At 41.8% G+C, this 25085-nt stretch overlaps 1 protein-coding gene across 7 annotated transcripts in view; it reads right to left on the reverse strand.

The window, feature by feature from the left end:
* The window catches only part of ADAMTS18 (ADAM metallopeptidase with thrombospondin type 1 motif 18), a 189343-nt gene that overhangs the window by 13935 nt on the left and 150323 nt on the right, over positions 1-25085 (reverse strand). For all 7 annotated transcript variants that reach the window (XM_032486789.1, XM_032486787.1, XM_032486785.1 and 4 more), the window contains 7 exons: positions 24617-24740; positions 23644-23888; positions 9451-9592; positions 7045-7171; positions 3784-3988; positions 1986-2171; positions 694-906 (listed from right to left, as the gene is read on the reverse strand). In XM_032486789.1, coding sequence (XP_032342680.1) covers positions 694-906; positions 1986-2171; positions 3784-3988; positions 7045-7171; positions 9451-9592; positions 23644-23888; positions 24617-24740 — 1242 coding nt within the window. The remainder of the gene's footprint in view (positions 1-693; positions 907-1985; positions 2172-3783; positions 3989-7044; positions 7172-9450; positions 9593-23643; positions 23889-24616; positions 24741-25085) is intronic.

A 25085-nucleotide genomic window follows, 5' to 3' on the forward strand; every position in this document is an offset into this window, starting at 1 on the left:
GTTACCAAAGGGGAAAGGGTGGGGAAGGGATAAATTAGGAGTTTGGGATTAACAGATGCTCACTACTGTATATAAAATAGGTAAACAACAAGGACCTACTGTATAGCACAGGGACCTACATATTCAATATAATAACATTTAATGGAAAAGAACCTGAAAAAAATATATGTACAACTGCATGGCGTTGCTGTACACCTGAAACTAACGTAAATCAACTACACTTCAATAGAAGTAAAATTTTTAAAAATTTAAAAAATAAAATGGAAACAGTAAAAAAGAAAAGACAATGAGTAAAGACTCTGAGCAGCATTTCTAACATACAGAAGATGCCAGTGGTGGGTTTAATAGCAACGACTGTGAACGTTAGTACTACCTGACAGCCTGTGACTGAGTGTGTTCCATTGTCTTATTTACTTATGGAAAAGAAAACAAAAAAACAACAACAAAAACCCCACTAGCTCTGCAAGGTATTATCATCTCAGGTTTTTGGATGTGAAAATGGAGGCTCCCAGATGATGTAACCTGCCCAGGGCCACGCAGGTGGTGGAGCTGGCCGAGGGCAGGCCCTTTGCTTGCTACGTTTGGACAGCTAACAGCAGCAGTTGTGAACGGCCTCTCCTTTGTTTTGTTTTTTTTTTTTTTTTTTGGCTCTCACTTAAGTATAACCTCCAACCCCCGTCTGTGTGCGCTCACCTGTTGCCATGGCAACGAATACCACCCGGCCGCCATATTGTACGCGGGTCGGGCTGGACACGCCCCTCGGTTGCAGGTCTCTTCCAAGTCCAGGTTTGGTTTCTTAATGTTGCGGCACCTTCGCTCAGGAAAAGTTATCAGCTTGCCCTGGAAGGCCTTCTCGCTGCATTTCATTTCCCTCTTCCTCACGCCCAAACCACAGGTCGAGGAGCACTAGGGGCCAAGAAAGAAGGCATCAGCAAGCACTTTGCACCGTTCTGACGGAAGGATGTACCACCCAGTGAATTTAGAGGGAGGGGACAACGGCAGGTCAACCACAGGCACAGAAGGATCCTGAAAATACAGCACCGTCCCTTGTGCTACAGGTAAGGAAACCAAAGGCCAGAGAATTGGAGTCACTTTCCCAAAGTCACAAAGCTCACCGGCACCATAAAACAAAAGGAGGCCCCGCCTAGCAGGACCACCAGATGCCACGTGGATGTGAGTGAGACACAGTCGGAGAGAAAGTCAAGACCAACAGACGATGTGATCTGCATCTCTGTGTAGTGTTTGTTTGAATGTCCACATTTGGGTTCAACAGCTGTGGGTCCAGTCTACCTGAAGCCTCGGGAGCTGGGAGTCTGTGCCAAGGAGGCAGGGCCACTGAGTGGGAGGAAACACTGCATAACCTACAGTTGTCCTTCATTTTTACCCTGCCTCTCTCTGGGGCTGAGATAAAACGTGTTGCTGTGATACGGCAGGAAAAACAAAAAGAGAAAGAGGACAGAGGCTGATGAAATAAGTATATGAAAACCTGTTCTGGTTTTAAGTATTTTGAAGAGTATTATGGGATACTACGTGGGGCCTGGATGAACAGAAGCAATCAGTAGGCACTGGCGTCAGTGTAACTTGTCATGATGAAGGATGACACTGAGCTTCGTCGTTGCAGCAGCTCTCTGAGGGAGATGCAAGGTCAGTTCCATTGTACCAATGCGGAAAGCGAGGCTTAGCCTAAGGTCACACACATAACGCTGAAGGCTGCGTTCAAAGTGGCTAAGTCTGATTCCAGCCCAAGCCTTTAGCCATTGGGTTATAATGTCTCTTAAGGAAAGTGAGGCGAGAGAGGTGGACGTATTGCCCTGTCAGTGCGATGAGTACTTATCAGTATCTGATGAAGAAGTCAGGAGGGGAAGCGTGCATAAAGAGTAGGCAGCTAGGATGAGTGTGGAACAAGAAAGGAGCGTTGAGCGCCGCGATGCTGGTGGGTGATTTGAGCATTTCCAAAAAACCCAGTGGTAAATCTAAACTCGTACCTCACTCCACGAGGAGACGACCCACTGGAGCCGGCTGTTCTTGGGGCATCGCCCCAGGACGCAGCCCTCCTGCGATTCTGGTCTCGGGGTGCTGGCGCACAGGCTCTCCGGGACGCCCTCTGCTGCGGCAGTGCTTTTACACAGGACGTCACGTTTCCTCACCCCTCGCCCACAGGTTTTAGAGCACTTGAGATTAAAAAAAAAAGTCATTTACACGCTAGTCTCAAAGGGCTGTCTTCAAGGTGAATGACGTGTTTGCAAAGCTATTTTTAAGCACTAGAACCAAATGCTCAATGAAAGCCCTCGCAGCCAGCAGGAGAAAGTGTTCCTCCATCCAGAGACCCTAAGTGCGGACGGCCGTTCTCTTCCTACATTCTCAATGCTTGGGGGCCGCTGCGTTGCCCCAGGTCTGAAGATGGGTTTTTTTTTTCTAACAGAAATTTACTAAACTAGCTACTCTGTCTTGCACCAGAACTGTGAATAATGGCAAATAATGTCCTTGCTTTCAGATTTTTGGTTCAAAACCTGCCCAAGATCACTTTGAAGACTTTGGCTCTAGGCTGGGATTGGCCCACCACACACATTTGACTTAAACGGCCCTTTGAAGTCTCCTCTTATAAATTTTAACTCCTGATTGCAAAGAAAGAGGCCAGCCTGAACACCGTACACTACTTAGACTTACCCTCCATTATAAATGAATATATCCCTTCATTTTAAGGTACACCTAAGCATACTCAAAGCTATTCTTGTCCACTTTTAGAACCTTATTCCTCTATCAGGTACAGTTGTAACATTTTCTTTAAATCCCATAATATCCTATAATTGAAAAACAAACAAAAGCCTTATTCTGAGCACTGTTGGCGACGGAGCAGTGAGTGCAGTGCTGAACTTTATCAGAAATCAGTGCTTTCCAGGAGACGAGGTGCCCTATGGGGAAACTTGGTAGAAATGTGGTCAGGGGCTGCTACCTGGCTTCATATTTCAGGTGATGAAACCTCTGTGTTCTTTTGTTTGCTTTTTTTCTTTTTAATTAACCCCTAAAATGGGCTTGCCATCCATAGCTTAGCAGAGGCTGGGCTCTCACCCACAAGGATGCCGTGTACCAGGGTTCTCACACATTTTGGACCAGATAATTTTTTGGAGCTGGACTTTTTAAAAATAGTATCTTGTGCATTGTAGGATGTTTATTTCTACCAACGGGTTCCAGAAGCACCATCCTCCTAACTTGTGATCATCAAAAATGGCTTCCTTGCCAAACCGCCCCCAGTGGAGAGCCTCTGAGCTGTGAGCGGCAGGCGGTTCTAGGACGCTTCCTGCTTCTTGAGTTTGTACCTTTCATTGGGAGTTTGTGGCCAGAGCCAACTTTACGGCCAACTCCTCCTGGAATTCCTCTAACTGCACCTCTTCACTGAAGCAAGAGTTCAGTATCCTTTCTATGCCTCATTCTTGGTATTTGCCATTTGCTTTGGTGAATTCAGTAGCCAGTTTCACCTGCCAATCCTCCAACACTCAACTCCTGTCTCTCTGTCCTCCCTAGTCCAGCCTCAATGGCCTCCACACTCTAATTTCTTGACTTCAAAGGATTCTAAGCTGTTGTACAGGGGTTCACATTTCAGGCTGCGCAAGCATCACTAAAAATGCTAATTAAAACGCCCCATCACATTAACCCAGAGTGATTCCCAAGAAGGGGTGAACAGCTGAGGGCCTCTTGGGGGAGCAAAGGACACCACCTATATTTTTGTCACCTTCCTTTTCCATGGGGAATGAGACCAATGACTCACAAGTCTTTCCCACTTACCTGAGACCAGGGCCCAAGGCTCCATTCTGGAGGGCAGGCGTGGTTGTTGCAGACTTGAACCTGAGTGGGTGTGCTCACCGGGCAGAGAGAATGTAACACGGCTTCCTCCTTTTGGAAGGGCTTCTTCTGGACACACTGGATCTTCCGGCTCTGCTGGCCCCCTGCACAGGACCTGCTGCACACCGTCCACTCGCCTGGCTTCCAGCTTCCAGTGAAAGACAAAAATCACTTTCAATGAACCTGGGACTTTGAAGCATCACTTCCAAAGCGGTTACTGTGAAAGGTGAACCACCTGATGAAAGCCTTCAATCCACTGTAGAACCAATCAGGGTGACTCATACTGATTGTCCTTTTGTAGATTCTGAAGCCTACACCTAGGTGGTCCATCTGTAGGGAATCACATTTAATCGTCACATAGTTCTGGGGAAAAATACATTCCCACCCTCTCTGTAGGGGAATAAACACGTGCCATTTGGAAATCTGAGCAATTCATTCATTCAGCCAGATTTACTAGGATCTTTACCCTGTGCCAGCGACTCTCCTGAGCATTAGGGTTGGAAAAAGTGAATGAAGCAATGTTCTTCCTAATAAGGAGCCTATGGAAGAGGTGGATATGCAAAGAAAGACGGTATTTTATAACTGCAAAGTACAATAACAAGATTAATGAAACATCACTGAGGGAGGGAGGGAGAAAGAGGGGCACATTCAGAGAGGGTCTTACAAAGAATACTTCTAAGTGGGCAGTTCCCCTCAATGCTTTTTCTGGTTAGCCTTAAAATTTACTGATATTAGAGCTAGAACCCTGAGTTCTTTAAAGATTTCAAGGTCACTTTTTTCACAGCTCTCCGAGAGCTGGTGTTTAGTGAAGAGTGATCAAGTGTAACTATAAATCGTTTCCAACAACTGCTTTTACTTAATTAAAATTCTATGATTTGAAAGCTGCATATAACAAAGATCCACCAGACATGATCACAATACATTTCAGTCCAAGCAGCCATGTCAAAAACTGATCTTGGTTTATAAATATTCTAAGGATCATTTTAAGATGTAAAATATCACTAAGACCAAATGTGTTTCTGTTGCACTTTTGCATTTTTGCACTTTCCTAGTCCTTTTTTTCACTGGTTTCCCCGTAAGCCTGATGCATGAGGTTAAAGACCTTTCCTTTAGCCCAGAGAACTGAGTAATGAATTGTAGGATTACATGTGTTCTAAAACCTTGCATGTCCGTGTTATCTTATTTAAAGAAAAGATGACATCAAATAAAATAATTTCTCATATTTGTACAAGATGAAAACATGTATGTTATTATGAAATTACGAGTTTCAACATTAGCCTATAAAGATGGCATTTTTATCTACTAAATTCAAGTTTCTTTTCTTTATGTGGCAAATATGATGAATCTGTATAAGTGCTAGGGAAAGCATAACACAGGTAGACTTTCTGTGTGACATGCATGGTTCTCCACACTCAGGCCCCAGGGTCGCCGTCCATCCAGCCTCCTTCCCCATCCACCCCCACCTCAGATGCCTCCATGGTCCATTTGCTCCCTCATTGCTTTTTACACACAGCATTTTTATAGCACGTATCTCACTGCATCTCAGTTATTTCTTGACACGTCCACCTCTTCCATTCGATGGTGGGTTCACTCATGGCAGGAACTATAAGTTATTCATCTCCACCTCCCAGGTCTGAGCTCAGGACGTGGCGTCCGGTGAGGGCACATAACACGGTCATTACATGGGAAAATAACGGAGTTAGGTCAGATGCATACCTTTGCCCTTAGAACTCTAATCGGCTAACTCCCTATTTCTGGTATATCCCTGGAGAAGAACAGTCCCTGCATTATTCAGCAGGAAATACTGAGATAAATAAGAGGGTGGCAAAAAGGGGAAAGAAGCAAAAGATCCTGCCATCAGCACTCCAACCCTGCAGAGCCAAGGAGCTGTTGCGTTTTTAAATTGCCGGCAAACTTGTTACTGCACAGATCATTTCTATGTAGTCATCAGGGAAGATCCAGGAGTGAAGCAGGGCCAATGCCCTCTCCCTCTTCATGGATGTACATATGAATGGGGTCCCTGTCTTTGCTTGGCCGAGCTAACCAACGATGGAAAAGAGGCTTAACGTAAGACGGTATCAGCTTGCCATTCACATGTACTGACAATCCCCACACGTACACACACACACACACACACCATCTAAAGGAGAAATTACTCCACGAGGGTCAATAACACTGTCTGGTGATCAGGTCTTAGAGCCATGGGATATTTTTAGAACCAGACATTTCTTAGCAAAAGGCAGAAATCCCTGGAAGCCCCCCAAGTTTCTTTCTCCTTTTTGTGTTCAGGATCCAGCTGGTTCCAAATTCTAAGAGGAAAAACTGGGTTGACAGTTGGGCACAGGGGATCGGTGGGTAGCTGCTGCCCCAGACAATTACGATAAACATACTATTTACAAGGAAAAAAATGCGTAGCTCTATAAAAGATGGTGCAATATTATCACATCACCACAAAGCAAACACTACTTATTAAGATGATCTGAAACATTAGTGAACACAACATTTCTTTAGAAGAAACTCTGTCAGCTCTATAAATACATTTGGCAGAAGACAAGTCCCACAAGAAGAGACTTCATTTGGCTGGGAAGATTACTTAAAATTAGTGTTCAAACAATAGCGTGGCTAAAAAGCAATCCAAAAGCAAACCCACTGAACTCCTCCTAGGGTCTCCTCATCAAAAATGGGGTTACCACTTGGCCTCTACTCCGTTCTTTTTCCTTGGGTCTTGCTACTGTGTAATCTGCACTTGGGGTTTCATGGGTTGCATGGTATTATGACTTTTAAATTCTTGGATGACTACATAAAAGCATACAACCACATAGAAATTTAATGACTATAGGATTCTGTGTTATTCAAATATGTTTGATTCAGTTCAGAGAAAAGGAGTCTCTAGGCAAAGGTTAAAAAAAAAAAGACGACTTCATGCCTTTTTTTTTTTTTTAACCCCAAGGTTAGGTTGGCAAGCCAGAGTTGGAGTGTGTGAAGCAAATTTGCATTAAAATATGTAACTTGAAAAAATTATATATTTTAACCACAACTATCGTCTTCTTTCTTCTCTTGCCTTTTTTGTGGGGTGGGAGTCATTCTATCTACCAGAATCATTTTTGATCAGAAGCATTGACAGTAGCTTTAATGATCTCATACCAACAATAAAGGCACATATGAGTACAAATGCAACCAGAAAGACATTTCCAGGTGACTTACTAGGCAGGGCAGGAGAAAGCATTGCATATTTTGGGTTCAGCTGCTGGCTTGGCTCTTGCATTGCAGAATGAGGAATTGACTTGAGTGTTCTGATCTCGTAAACAAATGGCCTTGACACTTATGTAACCTAATTAAGACATCAAAAGTTATAAAGTGAACATTACAAGTAACCAGTTCAGTTTAGCTTCCCAGTTTAACTTTGGATTTACCAGGGTCGTGGTATTTTACTGAAGATACGGAATCCAAATATTGTGTTAAAAAACGCCTCCTTTTGATAAAAATCGACAACTCACATGAATCCCCCACCCACCTACCCCGAGATAATAGTGTTCGTATTTTGGTACTTTTTAACATGTAACTTTTTAGTTTTCAAGACTGCTATGAATTCTAGAACCAAACAGTGATAAAGGCAACTTTTTGAAAACAGGGCAGCCGTCCAGGGAAACCCCCCACAAGAACTAACTCACATCACCCATATCTAATGGAATATGTTCTTCAGAGAAATCACTGGGGAATCATTTGTGAAAACTATAAGATTCTGCTTTTTCATGAAGCATCTTCTACTTCTGTCAGAGTATGGTGCATATATAAACGAGAATTGAACTCACTGAATGTGTATTCATACCTGTCTGCTAGGACTGTGTTTTTTCTGTTTAGTGGCACCCCACTGCCTTGCTTTCAGTGTTTATGTCAGGACTTCACATCAGAGCCATGCATGTGTATGTGTGTATGTGTGTGTGTGTGTGTGTGTGTGTGTGTGTGTGTGTGTGTGTGAGAGAGACAGAGAGAGACAGAGAGAGGGAGAGGTAAACTATTGCTCAGTTCCCCACATAGGAACACTATCTCCTCTTTCAACTGTGCTTTTATTTCCATGGACTTTTCCTTAAAACAGAAACTGAGCAACAATGAAAAGTCACTCCTGCTAGAATGATTAAATTGAAGTGGGTTTACTTTCAGGAGGATTTGATCAAAAACACTGGGATTCCCTAGAGTTAAGAGTTCGCTTCTGGAGAAATTATTCATTTGGACTCTTCTTCTCCTATGCCTCGGACACACCGTGGTCTGGGAGTCACATGAAGGGACTGCAAACTCAAGGCAAGGGAGAATCCCAGAATGCACTTGTCCAACATCTTCCCCCTGGCTGCATTTATTCCCTGTAAATGGAAAATGAATTGAATCTCTCTCCTTCCCAAGGAACTGTGCTCTCCTTGAAATAACAGGAAGTTATTGCAAACTATCTCCAAGAGCATTTGATATATGAACAACTGCTCATATTCAAAGACTACGTGAAAAGAGCACAAAGATGTGTCTATAGCAATGGTTTCTGTTAGCCGAAAAAAAATACAAAAGCAGTATGTGTGGCACGTGTCTGAGTCTGTCAAACACATATTTTTATGTCTGCATAAGAAAAAGACTAGAATGATAAAGACCAAAGTATTAACATTGGCTATTGCTGATTAAAGGACTCTGGGAGATTATTTTTCTTCTTTATAGCATATTGCCTTTAAAATGCTTATGAATAAAAATATATTCCCTTTTAATTACTTAATATACACATATTTTAAAAAAAGAAGCATTTCCTCCTATTTTGTTACCTAGCATGGGCAGCTGAAGAACAGGTCTTACAGACTGAAGAATTTCTTCATTTTCTATATTTCTGCTCTGTTTCTGGTTCCAAGATGCCCCATTTTGCTCAGTGGGATAGATACAGTATGAGGACCGATTGTGACCAGGTGCTCTGGGCATAAGGAAATGAGTGGCCAACCTTCATGCTTTGGTTTCATGGACTTATTTATGGACTTTCATTCTTCCCAAAGGGGCAAGTGTGACTTACGCACATATGTGTGATATTTTTGGATCTAAATAAAAGACCTTCCTTCCAAAGGTTATTTCTCAGATTTAAACCACTTCCCTGCAGATAAAGACTTTGCTGACCTCACTGCAAGGAGATGGAATGACACCGTCTCCATGTGTCAGATCGCTGTCTTAAGTCTGCCTTGCACGTGTCCTTACTGCCTTGCCCCTCCCTCCTCTAAATCCCCTGGGTAGTTTACAACAACAAAAAGTCAGAACAGAAAGAATCTAAACTGTAAGCAGAAAAATAAATACATAAATATCTTTATATTAAAAAATAAATATATATATATGTTGCTTTTTCCCCTGTAAGTTTCAGCTGCATAACTTTTGAATCCTGGTTGTAGCTGACTTGAGTTTTTTGAGAGTTGGTTCCTTTCTATATAGGAAAATCCCCGAAGAGTACAAATAATATTTGCTTTTTTTACAGTGATGGTTCCCATAAAGATAGTTCTTTTGTTGCTTATTTAAACCATACAATTTAAAGAGACCTGGAGTGGAGGAACCTGTTTTAGGAAGAGACTTGGAAGACGGAATTAGGAAATAGACTACCTCCACCACAGGAGACGGAGCAATCTGACTGCACTGTGCTCCAGGCGTGGATGTGTCTTTTTGAGGCTGGCTGAGTTCCGTTTGTGACCTTGGGAAGTGCATACTTCCAAGCTATCCCCGGATTTTTGCCTTGCATCAGAATCTGGACAGTGGAAGATACAAATCAGAGATCAAGATAACAGGTCAGACCCTGGAATTCCAGAAATCTCACTGAACATCTTCAAGATATTTATATGACATTTTGACCTTAAAGTTGGTCCACAACATTGTTCCTAAGTATGTTTTATATTGATTTTAAGTTTTCCCATGATACTTTAAAATGTGGATGGCCGTATCATCAAAACTGTGATTTAGACTGATCATAGGGAAAACATATTTACTCTAAGCCCCCAATACCCTCAATTCTAGGTATACCCAATTAATAAAGCAAAAATATTTATTTTTACATTCTGTTGAAGGAAAGGTTATATCATGTGGTCTCAACCTTCACATTAAACTTGGAAGCCTAGCATGGAACTAACACACAGTGGTGCCCCACAGATGACGACTGAAACTAAATCTACGTATATACATTTTTACGATATATCCTGGGCTACAACTTAAAAATCCCTCCCCTGATGCTAGCAGGTGGTGGGCACGAGGGATGCACTCATAAAACCTTAGAATACCTTATTTAGAGCCGCCTACCATCAACTTTAGAATCAGGCAGATTTCCAATAGAATTTCCAATGAGAATTTGCCGAAGAGTCTGTGTTAATTGTGCACCAGAATGAGCAGTTAAGACAAAAAGAATGATGATCAGAAATAGGGGTTGGTAATATATAGACTAGAATGGATTTGACCTCAAAAGGGCAAGGACTTGGGATAAATCTGATCCTATCAGGTCTGACTGACTACTAAATTAAGAGCAATCATTTACTGGCACCTCCCAAGTGCCAGACACTCTGCTGGGCTTTTTCTATACATTATCTGAAAACAGTCTTCTAACAACTCTATAATGTAGCTATTATTTCATTGGGAAAAAAAAAAAAAAACCTGAGAAGAAAACCTTGAGTAAGATCACACAGGTGACTGAATTTAGGACCTCCAACAAAAGGTGTCTCGGGACAGTAGCACCCTTTCCCTTGTTTTTGGTGGGGGTAAACACGCATTATTTGCCCCCTTCCTGATCCTCTCTTTTCTTAAGTACTCCTTTTTTTTTTACTTTCAAGCTCAAAGCATGAATATAAATAGCTGGGTTTCTCCAACCCCATGAGTCTTGTGGAAAATTTGTTACCACCAGAACTGGGCACTCATGCCCAAGAAGCAAGCAGATTTCCAGTTAAAAATAGGAACCCCTGGCTCTATCTCTGTCTGGTGGGATCCCACCTCAATTAAAGTTGGGTGGGTGGCAGCAGTTCAAGGACCTCCATTATTCCAGACCACTCCTTAGGGTGCTACTGAATGGTTTCCACTTTGCTATTAGTTTAAATGTCTCCAGAAATATCATGGCTTACTCTGAAGATTCCATGGTGTAGGCACCATTTGTCATACGACAAAACAAATCATGGTGCTTCCCAGAAACAACCAAAATGTTAATAGATGGGCCTTCGTTCCCCTCTCACCCTGATCCAAAACAAAAACAAAACACAATAGGTGGTACCATTAAAATTGACAAATGCCAAATCTTCATCAGTCACCAATGAAATCCTTCTCAAAATCAAGGTCCTAGGAGTCTTCGAGTCCTGAAGATCTTTCTATTCGTTTTCTTTTTTTTTTGCAGCTAAGTCACACAACTGTTCTTGGAATAACATATTCAATTATAACATCTCATATATTTTGAATAAAAAGTATGCTTGCCTTATTTGAGGTTTTTGCAGCATTTCTGTTAATGTCTTCATGTGAAATTATGTAAACACAGACCCTTGGGAGTTTTATTCACAATCAAGCTAGAATTTTGAGAGATTTACATTCAGAAGATCATACTGATGGCTCAGAGACATTTCAACTCAACTTCTTCAGTTAAAGCAGCATCTCAAGTGTAACACTTCCGGTTGCTGTTTCCTTTGTGCAATAGTAACAAGGAGATCTTGCAGGGGAGACAATAATGCAGTATATCACACACGTATGCGTGGCAGCACTATAGGTGAAATGCGTTAAGAGTTATAGGGCGCTGAGGCTGAAGAGCGGGATGATATCACAGTACAGCGGAGTTTATCACATGCGCACGTAAGACAGACAGATTCAAGTGCAGGTGCCATAGAGAAAGAGATCCACTCACTTAACTCCACTTCCTAGGACCACCCCATTCAAACTAGATCCTGACTTGTACTGCCACAGGGTAAAAGGATCCCCAATGGAAATGCAAAGAAAGTAAAAACTAACATTAGTTCTTGCCTTTTGAGTGTCTGGTGATTTAAGAGTGGTTTAACACACTTTCAATGAGCATGTAAAATACATTCTACTTTCACCTTTTAGACAGATTCTAGAACCTAAGCCATACGTGACATATGGTTTCACTGTAAAACATTTTAAAATTTTGCTGTGAACAGCAGGATGCATTTAAGAGGGGAAAAAAAAAGACTGAAGATCAACGTGTCATCACTGTGAAACAAAGACAAGCAAGATGTCAAACATACCGCTCCATCTCACGTCCCATTTCACCATTACCCTTTACAGCAAAAATCCCTCTAAGAGTTGCCTTTTCTCTGGGTCTCCACACGCTTCCTCGTTCGCACCTTGTCCTTTTCTCTCAGGCATCTCTGCCCAACACATCACTGGAACTACTCTTTCAAGGGCACCTTGTCCTTGCCAGCAGTCTATGGCCTTGTCTTAACCAGTCAGCAGCAGTGGACAGACTTGACTGCTTCCTCCTTTCCGGCCTCACCGATCTTCATGCTGGTTTCTTTTGCTGAATCCTCCTTATTTCCTAATGATTCAATGTCAATGTGACCGCCAACCTCTTAACCTCTTCTCCTGTTTATCTGTTCTCACTCCTCTCCATGATCTCCTCCAGCCCTGTGGTTTTGAGTGCAACCTCCATGCTGACCACTCCCCAGCTCATAGCTCTACACCAATGCTTTCCAACACTTTCTGCGATGATGAAGATCCCTATAAACCTATGTTGTCCCCGGGGCAGCCACAACCACACGCGGCTGTTGAGCCCCAGTATACTAGTGTGACTGAGGAAGAAAACTTTGTATTTAATTTAAATCTCTCTAAATCCAAACTTAAATAATCACACATGAACAGTGGCTACCATATTGGGCAGCACACCTATAGATGAAACCCATCCCCTGACTTCCATATTCACATATTTAACTGCCTACTGAGCACCCCTACTTTAACGTCTAAAAGGTACTATCGATGTCCAACATTGAACTCATGATTTCCCTCCCTGTCCCTTGAAAGGCTGTTCTTCCCAGTCTCTTAAAATGGCAACCGAACCCTTCTAACTGTTCAGGTCAAAATAAAAGGCTGGAGGCAACCTGGTCTCCTCTCTTCTCCCCACACCCCACAGCTAATCAACCAGGAAATGGTATGATCTTTACTTTCAATATTACTCAAATCTGACCCTGTCTTACTCTGTCTATTGCTACTGCTGCTTCCTAGTCCAAGCCAGCACCATCTCTTCTGATGCTCACGGCTCTCTAGGGATGAGGAAAAGCCGTATCTCTAGCAGAGGAGATGCGCCAAGTCCACACACAAAAACACTACAGTGACAGCTACTTAAGAGGTTAGAAGCAAAGTGCCATATAACCTGCAAAGGGGCATCAAATGCTGCTATGAACTTGGGGGCGGACAATCACTTGACTACCTAAGGAAGCTCTGTAGCTGTTACTTCATAAAGTATTTTGGTGGTGATTTCCACAAAGAAGCCACAAAAGAACAAAAGAGAATTTGCTTTCTTTTGAGGATCTCTATTCCCCCGCAAAGGCACAAGCTGTTATATCCAGTTTTCCACCTTCCTTTCCTCAAAGTTGAAATAAACATATGTAAAGATCGTCTGAAAAATAAAACATTTGAAATAAAAAATAATTTAAAAAAGAAGCTTACTTATGCAGCCAAATTAAGGAGAGAAATAACTCCCAAAATTTACTACAAATGTTCACAAAATTATGCAACTTTAAATTACTAACTCATACATAGTAGCTGGTTATTACTGTTTTAATGAATGGCTGATAGAACATATTGTTTATATTTTGTTTGTTGGGCATATTAATAAATTCACTGAATGCATAAGTGAATAAGACTCAACTTCCTTCTTTAACACTTTTATTGTGGTAGGGTCCCTGTACAGTAAACTACACATATTTCAGATATGCAATTTGATGAATTTTGATAGACGTATACACCCATGAAACCACCACCACAATCAAGGTGGCCAACATTTCCATCACTCCCCAAGAGGTAAAAAATCTTGAACTCTTGGTTTATCCCTTCCCACCCTCTTTACCCGCTGGTAACCATAAGTTTGTTCTCTATGTTTGTGAAGACTCTCAACTTAAAAAAATAATCAAAAGGACTTGACTTGGCCACAATGTCTGTCTATCTGCAAGTTCACAGGAGAGTGGCCTGTGTCATCGTGTAAGCTAAAAGACAGTATTTGTATAAACCAGCAGAAAGCTGACATTATAATTTATTCTAACATCAGCTCATAAAGGCCTCTAAAAGATAGTAATTATTTAAACAAGTAGACACCAAGATCAAGTGTCTAAAAGATGAGTATTTGCCAATTATATTATTTGCTTCTCAATGATAATTAAGGCATCTCTACCCTTTACTTTACCCTTTATGAGGAACAGACTAGACTGACCAAGAATGGAATACACAACAGTCATCTTATCTTTTACTGTTTGATGCCTGCAACAGCCAATCCTTCTGAAACAGATTGTCTAACAGAATCTCTGGGAGCCCCTCCTTCACCCTATTCTAAAAAAAAAAAAAAAAAAAAAAAAAAAAAAAAAGACCGGACTTTGTTAAAACAAAACAAAACAAAACAAAAACCAATCTTCCTCCCAGGAATGGCTACATAATTTGATGGGCCACATGCAAAATGAAAAGGCAAGGCCCCTTGTTTCAAAAAATGATTAAGAATTTCAAATTGGCGACAACAGGGCATTAAACCAAACACATGGCCCTTCTGAGCATAAGGTCCCCTGTGACAGTGCAGGTTCCACACCCATGAAGCCAGCTCTGCCCCACCTTCAGGCTGAGGTTTCCTCACCTGCATTGGTTTTAAGGCACAATTAAACATGTTCTCAATTCTAAATGGCCCTGTGGTCTAACAATGACTTGGCCCACCCTTCTTAGCTGGAGACCATCAGCACTAATTTGGCAGCCTTGTCTATTCCTCAGTACCTCAGTAGGACAGGACCATCAACTTGAACACAGTCTGTCCCACCCCAGGCTCAGAAGCAGGAGGACCTTGGGATGAGGTGTGATAACCACACAGCTAAGACTGTAACTGCTTCTGCGGATGCCGAGGAACGAACACGTCCGAGACAACACGTCATTTGAAAAGGATCATTCCAATCACTCACATCTATTTTAAAACATTTTCAATGACCCTGTCAAGAGCAGTCGGTAACTCTTCTCAGCACCAGTGGAGAACACAAAGGCCCTCCCCCGACCCCCCAGCAGGGCACAACATCGTAACAACGCCCCACGCCGCCCGTCGGACTGTATAGCCAAGTTGTGAAACGCACAAATTTGGAAAGACCGCCAGCAATTCAGTCTACTTAACTGGACTTAGTCCAGAGAATTTTCCAGCCAACTGGCATTGGGTCTCTAATTTACAGCTGGCAAGCAACCTACTTTAAATGCTCCCAGGTCCTCAGTAGAACTGTTTAATGTCTACCTTTAACACACAAACCACCTGACTTCAGACACAACACTCAGCAGCTCTGACCGCAGGGTGCAGAGTTATAAAATTTACAGCTCCTTAAGTTGGAAAATCATTGACAGGGCTGGACTCTACCAACTGCCCTCTGAAGGAAGGGAGACACACGTTCTGCTCGGGACCACACCAAGTTAAAACAAAAGACACACTGAGTAATCTTCAGTAAACAGTTTTCTTTCTTTTGCTCCCCTGTTTAATTTTTAATGTGAAAACTATAAATGCCTTCAACCAGCTTTGTCTTTGTTTCCTTATTTAAGGTCTTTTGTTTTTCTTTTAAAGCCATCCTCATTCTCCCATGGAAACTAAAGCATTATGGATAGATTTTAAAGATCAGTATTTTACTTAATACATGCTTGGAAGCTTGTTTCTTGTCTTCAATAATGCATTTGATTGCTTTAAAAAATAGCAATACTTATTGTGCTTATTGTATGCCAGGCAAAGCACTGTACTAGCACGATCTCATTTACAGTTGATAACAATATTATGAGGAAGGCACAGTGCCATTACTGTACCAGTACTGTAGATGAATGCACCGATGCGCAAGGTCACGTAGCTAGTGAGCAGCAACACTGGGAGCTCAACTCTGATACTGTCCAGCTCCAGAACCTGACATCTTAACTCTCTCGAAACTGTACCACCAGCTGTGAAATGCCATTCTGATTTAAAATTCTAAAAACTGGATGAACTGTTGAAAACATGCTGTTGCTGGGATTCAATAGCATGTTGTAATAGTCACATCGTGCTACTGGGTTCCAACTTGAAAATGTTTCTTGAACATCTGACTTAAGGGTATGTGATTTTTAATCTCCTCAATCTATTTTCCCCTCTGTGTATTTAAATGTTTGATTTAATCATTGTTTCAACAATCAAAACACAACCTGCTCTACAGACTGGCCTTCTCTGATACAGGTGAATTTTGCCACACATTACATGTTGACTAAGTCAGGGAAGGGACAGTTTTGTGGTGCAAATTCACGTTTTTGTATGTTCCTGGGATTTTTGGAAGCCCTGTGATGTGAAAACTCAGCCGATTGTTTTTGTTTCAAGCTTCAAAGCCTGAAGACCATGACCAGGTATCACCACTGCTATTAGGTGTGAGTGAGGTGGATTTGACAAGACGCAGCGCCACAAAGACCCTGATCGGGGCCTTGGAACTGCATCTGTTAGGCAGCTTCAAAGGTGTGGGCCGACACGGTGAACCCTGACTACAGTTCTAATTCAACTCGTCAACATTCCGCAGAGTTTAGTGAAGAGAAATAGTGTTCTCCGACCTGTCACAGAAGTATTTGCCATGAATTAACTGGAGGCCCGCACTTCAAATAGCAAACAGCCATCTCCAGACAAATGATGTGGCTTCGCAGAAGCACATCTGAATCGTCCTCTGGAGTCTGGAGTTCGCTCTCATCTGTTCTGAATTAATTCTCCATTACTTCTTTGCCTCTTTTGTGTTTCGTGTCTTCACTCAGCCCATGCTCCTTGGCCCATCTCCTTTCCCTGATGCTGATCTTATCTCAAGGCACATCTTGACTCATTTCAGCCCCTTCCCCCCGGGGAGTACTCAGACAGCAGGGTCTCGCGGAAGGAGCGAAATGAGACGGTAACTCTCTGTCAGGGATGCTCATACACTGTCAGCTCTCTGATCAATGTGCCGGTCCACCTGGTCCCCTGCCGCCCCATCATGTCCTTTTGCCAAAGCGTGGAGGAAGCTGTTTATTACAGTCATTTTCTTGAGATGTCTTTTTCTGTGTTGAAACTGGCCTGCGGTTAACCTATTTCTCACTTACTGTCATTACCAAGGCTGCTGTAGCTTTCAGCTGCACGATTCTTCCATGGCACACTAGTCCCTGGAAATGAGCATGCAAAGGGTTAAATACTCCTTTTTGCCTCTTAATAGAAAGAGAGAAAAAAAAAACCTTAACATAAAGGAGAGCTTTTATTTTTAAGACCTTAAAAAGAAGGAAGGCTATAAAAACACAGGTGATCCTATTTCAGTCTTAGACTAGCAGCCTGTGTTATCATGTCATCCTGAATCACTGTTTATCAGAGGGAGGTGAAGTTACTTTATAATGAAACACTCATGATGAATTTCCTCACCTACTCTCCAAATGCATGACAGCTTGATGGAAAATATGACTCATTCATCGTTGTGTGAGTGAGAGAGACAGAGATAGAGACAGAGACAGAGAATGAAGGAGAGGAAGAAGAAAAGGGAGGGGTGGAGGGAGTTTACGGGGATTTTATACGGGGCAGAGCTTTTCTGTATGATCTCACCTCTTTCTTTTTTCTCTTCCGTTTCCTTACTTGTTGTGCTGACACTTTCGATGTCGAGCTCTGCCCTTGTGCCTTGCACCGCTCGGTTCCTCTGTCCTTGTTTCTGGCTTCTCTCTTCTTGCTGGGCTGCTCTGTCTTTGTCTGCTGGTCTACCTCCATCTCCCCCCTCTCCTCTTCACTCACTTCTCAAGGATGTATCATCTCTAAGTGGTGTCAACACCTTTGCTAATCATGAAAAAAAAAAGAATTTTTTGTGTTTTTAATTCTTATTGCCAAGACTCTCTAGAATTATGTATTACACATGCCTTTTGCATTGTACTTACACAAAGAACAAAACCAGTAACCTTCTGTTACCTATATCTCAATCTCAAAATGGAAAGACATTTCTTCTGCCATGCTCAAAAAGCCCCACCTATCTATGTCTACTTCAGATTAAATGATTCTTTTTCAACAAAGTCATGTGGAAACTTCAACCCTGATCTTCCGTTTTCACACTGCTAACACTTCAAAATTTAACTCAAGACACACACACAATTTAACTATATGAGGTGCAGAAGCAACACAGATTTAGTTTTTCTTGTGCTCCTAAACCCAGTGAAATAAATATACATAACATCCTGAAGACTATTGAAATAGAAGCTGACTTTTCAATCTTTCCAATGACTAATAAGCACGCTACTTCAGTGAGAAATTCCTTAGACTGGATGCCAGGCTCATGTCGTGGGAGATAAGCTGAAATCAAGAAATACGTGGAAAATTATCTAGTTTATAATAACTGTGTCTGTAGTGATCTCAGAAAGTGTACGGCTGCCAGATCAATATTGATTTCTTTTTGTGCTGGGGTGTGCATGTGCATGAGTGGGTTTTCCCTGGGTGATGTAGAAATCCAATCCAGAGTCATGAACACCAGCTCTGTGTTTCCAAGTCCTTTACATGTGTATGTATGTACGTTACTTCAAAATAACAAGATGATTGATGGGCTTAAATAATGCCTAAAAAATTTAAGACCTCAGACAATCATATAAATCCTTGATTACCCTTAGGAATTTCCCTTGGCCACCGAGGAAATCACCAGGGCCAGCTCGGTTTAAACTGACATCCACCTGTTGCTAATGTTGGACCACGTCGAGTTCAGGTTCCAAGGAGAAGGCGGGTTTGTACCAGAGGCTGCATTTGAAAATTGGGTGGGCATGTGACTCAGTGATAAAAATGAAAGTCTGTTTTCCATTTAGTTTAAACTAAGCTTCCCTATGAAGACATTCTATAAAGTCTTAACATATACAAATAACCAGAAACAGAAGACACTTTTATTTGGTGTCAGGCCACGCACTGATTTCTTGGGGTTAACTGACAGCAGCCCATTTTTTCCCAGGACTGCACTACCCCCACCTTGCACTAGAAAACACCCAGAAAGAAGTGAAAAGATCTGGTAAATCCACCACCCTGGGAGGGCAAGTTGCTGTTCTCCCAGATTAAAGCAAGTCAACTGTGAGCTAACTGGTCAGCAAGTTCTTCTGTGTAAATTATTCACTCTGGGAAAGGCAAGCCTTGTAGAAAGTACACTGATTCCTCAAATGCAATTTAGGAGATCAAATTTCACTACTTTAAATGCCTTTCACTGTACTTAAACTTTTGACTGTGCAGCTCTAAGATTAGTCCTAAAAGATGGTGAAATCCAGTGGTTTTTCAGATGGGTACCACAGAAGTCTCAGCCCTTCAGAAAACTTCAGATTGCGGCTGTGGCTGGGGACAGAAAGGCAGAAATGGTAGGAGAAGCTGGCCTCTGGGCCCATCACTCCTGACTTTGATAAGAGAAAGTCCCTTTCACTCGATTCATTTATTGTCTTGAGGAGTGCTTTTTCAACTTGGAAAGAAGATTCTATTCTTTAGCTCAGTGTTACAGGATATAGTAGAAGATACCAGTTTAGCCTGGGGAAATCACTTCCCGAACGTGAAGACTGGGACCCAGACAGTGTAAGCATCTCACGCTAAGTGACGTGGTGGTATCTAAGCAACTCGCATCACCAACTACTGATACTGGTGCTTTCTGTTCTAAGCCATGTTGCTTCCAAAAAGAATGGGATCCACGTTCCAAAACTCACTCTTTATGCTCCCTGAGGACCTGAGACCATAATGTTTTGGCAACATGATTTATGTCCTAACCAGCCCTGTATCTCCAATGTCCATATAGGGCTGGGCATTGAATGGGTTTTGTTTTCAACAAAAGTTTAATTCTTTTTTATCTGATAAACAGAGGACTATTGCTTTGAAGGTAGCTACCTAAATCAATACATGCCAAGGTAGTTGAAGATAGAATGGGCTAAGATACTGGGAGGATCTGATTAATATAAATGAATGAGCTATAAAGAGGGACATTATCCTGACAAGGCCAGCCTCATAGGTTTTGGCAAACATACCCTTACTGCTGGATTTTACACTCTAATCAGAGCTTAGTGAGCATGCAGTAATTTTAAGTGCGCCACGAGAGAAAAGTGCCTTCTTCCACAGACTTACACTTTCTGGGGACAGAACAGCATTTTCCATTTTAGTAGATTCCCACACTTAAAAGATTTCAGCATCCCGCAGGGTCGTAAAATACATGCAACACTGCATATTGGAGTGAACATATTTTTGGCTCCAAAAGCATTCATTCTGGTTCAATTCATAGTTGTATGGAAAGGCGAATGAACTTTATTTAACTTCCTTTAAAGGATATAGCCATGGATTACTTGGAGACTGATATATAGCCTAGTTTTAGAAAATGTAATTTATTGCTTATTGTGATTTTAAATTTTTAAAATTACCTGTGTTCTTTTGATTTCAGAGAGGCATGAGCATGTGATAAAAACTGACCTGAAATTTGACGATGTTCTCCTGAGGGCAGTAAAGTATAATTTAAATATTAAAGTCATTAATCCAAATTCTTTTAAAAGATAAAACAGACATAATACTAGGTTACTGGATTTGATTTTTTAAAAATTTCCTAACGTCATGGCAAGTTTTGAATGAAACCATAACTCCTTTAAAAAATACAAGCAAGGCATGTCCACTTAACCATACAAATTTCCCTCTAGATTATTTTCAGACAAGTCACATTCCTAGGATATTAATTTAAGCTTTCGTTGAATCTATAAGGAGAATGTGTACATAAGGTAAGACTTTGTAGAAACAACAGCTAAGCAAGTACGACCTTACTCCTCTCTGGTGAAACTACAATTTAGTATTAATAAAGATATTATTATAGTTCTTATCCCATCTATATAGTAAAAATTGTTTAAAAACTACATAACCAATTGAACCTGAGGAAGACTTTAAGTTTTTATAATTTTATTTAGAGCTATCCACATTTCTCCTTACATTCTGACTGTGTTTTTTCAAGGAGCTGCCTGTATTTGCAAGGAGATAGATGATGAACCTGACCAATTTTGGAAAACTCCAGCACCAATTGAAGCCATCCTTCCATTTCTCAAAAGTAGCCCCGAATTATCAGGAAAATGTTTGGACCGGGTGAACACTCCAAAGATACAGTTTTAGTCAGCACTCAGTAATACAGATGAGTGAGGTAAAGAGTTATGCTTAAACTAAGCAAAGCACAAATAAAAATTTTCAGCTTGAGGCTGGCATCACGTTCAGTGACAACATGCCACTATCTGGTTAATTTCATCAACACAGACGATCACTGGGGATATTTCAGGTTCTAAAGATGAAAGTCAGAAGGGACTCTGTTACTTGGCTTTGCACTTTCCATCCCTTCTTGTCTTATTCTTTGCTGTAGTTTTCCTGCAGATAATGTCTGTTTCACAGCAAACCTTAAATGACAAACAGAACTGTAAAAACCTACCAGGCTCTGTGTTTATGAACAAAACTGGAGCAAGAAATAACAACAGAATGGTTGCTTGGGAAACCCATCCTTCTCCTCAGGAATGATCTGGACTTGGTCCTGGCTGCCCACGGCAGAAGCCGTGAGAGGCACCCACCTTCCGACTTGGTTATTTTCTAGCCACAGACCTTGGCTTGTGTACATTTGCTCAGCGATGGATCAGAGGTCTCTTGGCAAAACTAATGAAGCCGTGTTGCTCTAAAACCGACACTTTGCAAGCTAAATATACATCTCTAAAGAAAATATATCTTTTTGAAAGAAAGGAAAAAGCCGTTTGCTGCTCAGATGTTTCATAGAAAAGAAACAGAATAAACATACACATCTAAAAAATTAGGACTGAATAAAAAATCCAGAGATCTGGACAAAAACTAACCAGAGAGTTCAATTCCCACACCTTAGATTTAATTAGAGTGCAATTTCAGGGGCTGTATTCATTGTGGAGCTCTGAACTACCTGAACTTTGGGGTCCCTACTCTCATCTTCTGAAATCAAAGACCAGAGAGGGCTGGAAGTATGTTTGCTAATGACGGCTTCTCTCAGAGTAAATGTTGAGAAATCTTTGCAGGATCTTCAATCAGACAGAGAGAGGTGATAGGACCTAGTATCTCAAGTTCACAAGATCATGAGATGATAACTCACAGTCAAGACCCAAGGCCAGCGTTGCCAACCCAAATATCTACTAAGGCTAAAAAGTTCCTTTTCATAAAAGATGCCAAAATCTCTATTTTTATAAGAAATCACCTGATATTAAACCATTGATTCTTTTTTTTTTTAATTAAGAATATCTGGAAGCAGGATTTGGCCTGTGATCACGTTTACTAACTATGGTCTGAGGTTTAAATTTTTAAAAATACATCTGTGATATGCTCAGAGGCAAAAGGATGATAATGGTTACAAACATGTTGTGCCAAGTACTCTGTAAGCACTGAACTTATCTTACAGGCTTCTTACAAGAGCCCTAAGAGGTAGCTAGTATTGTTTGCTCATTTTCACAAATGTGGACACTAAGTGACACACAGGTTGAGATACTTGCCCAAGTTATACAACTAGTTCCGAGTCTGTACTCTTCACCGAACTGTGGTACAACATCTGACTTAGAATCTCAAGTTACATGCAGTCATATTTTCAAATTACCCTCTTCTATTCATCTTCCTTAGTAAGTGTTTAAGGAGAGTACCTGAAATAACACTACCACTAATCCTGCTACTACTGCTAACAGCGGAATTAAGCTCCTGTGTCCTCGATTCCCAGTAAGACGGGACTGGATGCCGAGATCACAGTCCTAGATAGAAAAGATCTGGATTCGAGTTCTACTCTGCTTTTTTCCTAGCTTCGTGAGTTATGCAAGTCTTTTAACACTTCTTCCCACTTCATTGCCTGTTTTTCTGGCAAGTCAGTGAGGTTAGGCTTTCTCCTCCGATCATGCAGGTAAGAAACTGAAGCTCAATGCAACTGACATCAGTGCCTGGTTGCACCAGTCCTCAGTACGTGGGGGCCAGTGGCTCCTCCGTGACCTCATGCAGATCACGTGCCTCTGAAAGCAAATGATCAACCCCATTTTACACGCTGGAAAGAGCAAACTCAGAGACCTCATGAGGACCAAAGAAAATGTCCCATGATAACTGTCTTAGAGTCATTTGCAGATACACTGACTGTTCGACTGTTTTCATTATCCTTATTATTAGCCTTTTTTTTTTCTTTTCTCACCTCGAAGGAAAGAACCATCCACCAAAGGAAGGGGGTTTGCTATGATGAAACTTTCCTGACACTCAAGCAAGTGTTTTCTCCTACATCCCTCTGCCTCCTAGGCCAGTGGGTCTACGTGATGAATATCTTCAGTGGACAATCCAAACGGCAGACAGAGACAAACTGGAAAAATGTAAAATGTATTCCTCCTACATTCCTATGCATTCAGGACAGCCATGTACCAGTGAGAGGTCAGCATTGAACGTGAAAATAAACACATTCTCTTGGACACCCATTGGGTTTCTGCCCTCTTCCCCCAAAGGGAGGTGCTGTCTTTTTCCCTTTGTACTTTGAAATTTAACCTATCAGGAAACAAATATGAACTAGAAGGACTGGAGTTAAGTAGCTCAAATTGGGGTCATCACTCTAAATTCAGCAAGAGGCACCAAGAACTGAAGAAACAGAAGGGACTTACTTCAAAGACCAGCGTCTCATTGGTGGGTCCCGGCGCGGACAGGCGTTCGGGGCGGTTGAAGGCGCGCTGGTACTCAAACACGGTCCCTGCGAAGGCGAACTCCCCTGGCCAGTCAATGCTCCAGCCCCCCGTGAGGTAATACTTTTGCCCGAGGCTTCGGACGGCGAGGTAACTGGAGGACAGCTGCAGTTCCTGGACTTCGATGCTGTGAGCACCCGCTGGGATGGTGACAACCGGATAATATTCTAAATGGAAACAATAGGACATTTCTGTTGTCCACACCACGCCTTGGAGACAGGCTCAGAGACAGGTAGTGTCTATTTTTAAAGAGTGGAGTTTTGAATCATGAACTCATATTTATTTCTATTCTTATGAAGTAAAAACAATCAATGATTTCATTTTTCAAGAGTTAGGAACACCACAGAGAGAAAATGTCTGTACTTTTCTCAAGCACATGTGTGTGGACAGGAAACACTCTCTCCTTTCTGGAACAACAAAAGCTACGACACTCAAGAATGCTTTTTATTTTTAATCTATTTGGAAGAAACCTGGAGTTATCTATCCTCAACAGCGATATGCAGAAGGCTGGGCTTAAAGTTCAATTCTACTCAAGATGGTTAGATAATCACTTCAAATACTCATCCAATGTTGAGCGGGGACCACCAAAGTTCCATAATACGTTCTTTGTTTAACAACTGCATGTGAGGCACATGGCAGACCGGTCAGTGTACTCACACTGTTCAGTGCAAAGGCGTTCACGGAACACATCTCTGGGATGCATGTATTGGTGCAACTGTTCACACTAAAAACCCATCTATCCTCCCATGCTCTCACATAAGCATCAAAAGCCATCACCTTCTGTGCGTCAGGGGAGCTAGTAAAGGGCACAGCTGTGCTTAGCACGACTCAAACTTGTTCAGCAGCAAAGGGTGTGTCCCGCTAGTGCCAGCAATGAACTTGCAGTATCTCTTACCGTTTGCTTTATGCTGGTTGAGGTACAGGCCTTTATAAAACTTGCAAGTTGAATTATCACCTTTGCAAACACCACATGCATCCGCAACTGCTTTAGAGCCAAGTTCATGATCACATCCCACTGGCTATGACAAAAAAAAAAAAAGGTGAGAAAATCAAAGATCAGAGAAGTGGGCAGCTTAGAATAACCAAGAGGTACACGGTTTCCCGTATTTATAGAACATTAGGAAGGTAGGGCAACTTTATGGTTAAAAGCAGAGTCTCGAGTCTGACTGACAAGGGGTTCAAATCGTTCCTCTGCCATGACTAGACGTATGATTAGGTAACTCACATAACTTATCCAAGGCTTAGAGCTTTCATCTGTAAAACTGGAATGAAAAGTGACTGTTGCTACTAATGGCAGGTGGACTTATTCAGGCGAGCTCTACCACTGAAACATAAAAATGTTGGACCACATACACACACACACA

This window comes from Camelus ferus, chromosome 9, assembly GCF_009834535.1.
Source record: "Camelus ferus isolate YT-003-E chromosome 9, BCGSAC_Cfer_1.0, whole genome shotgun sequence".
In the NCBI taxonomy this organism is placed as follows: domain Eukaryota; kingdom Metazoa; phylum Chordata; class Mammalia; order Artiodactyla; family Camelidae; genus Camelus; species Camelus ferus.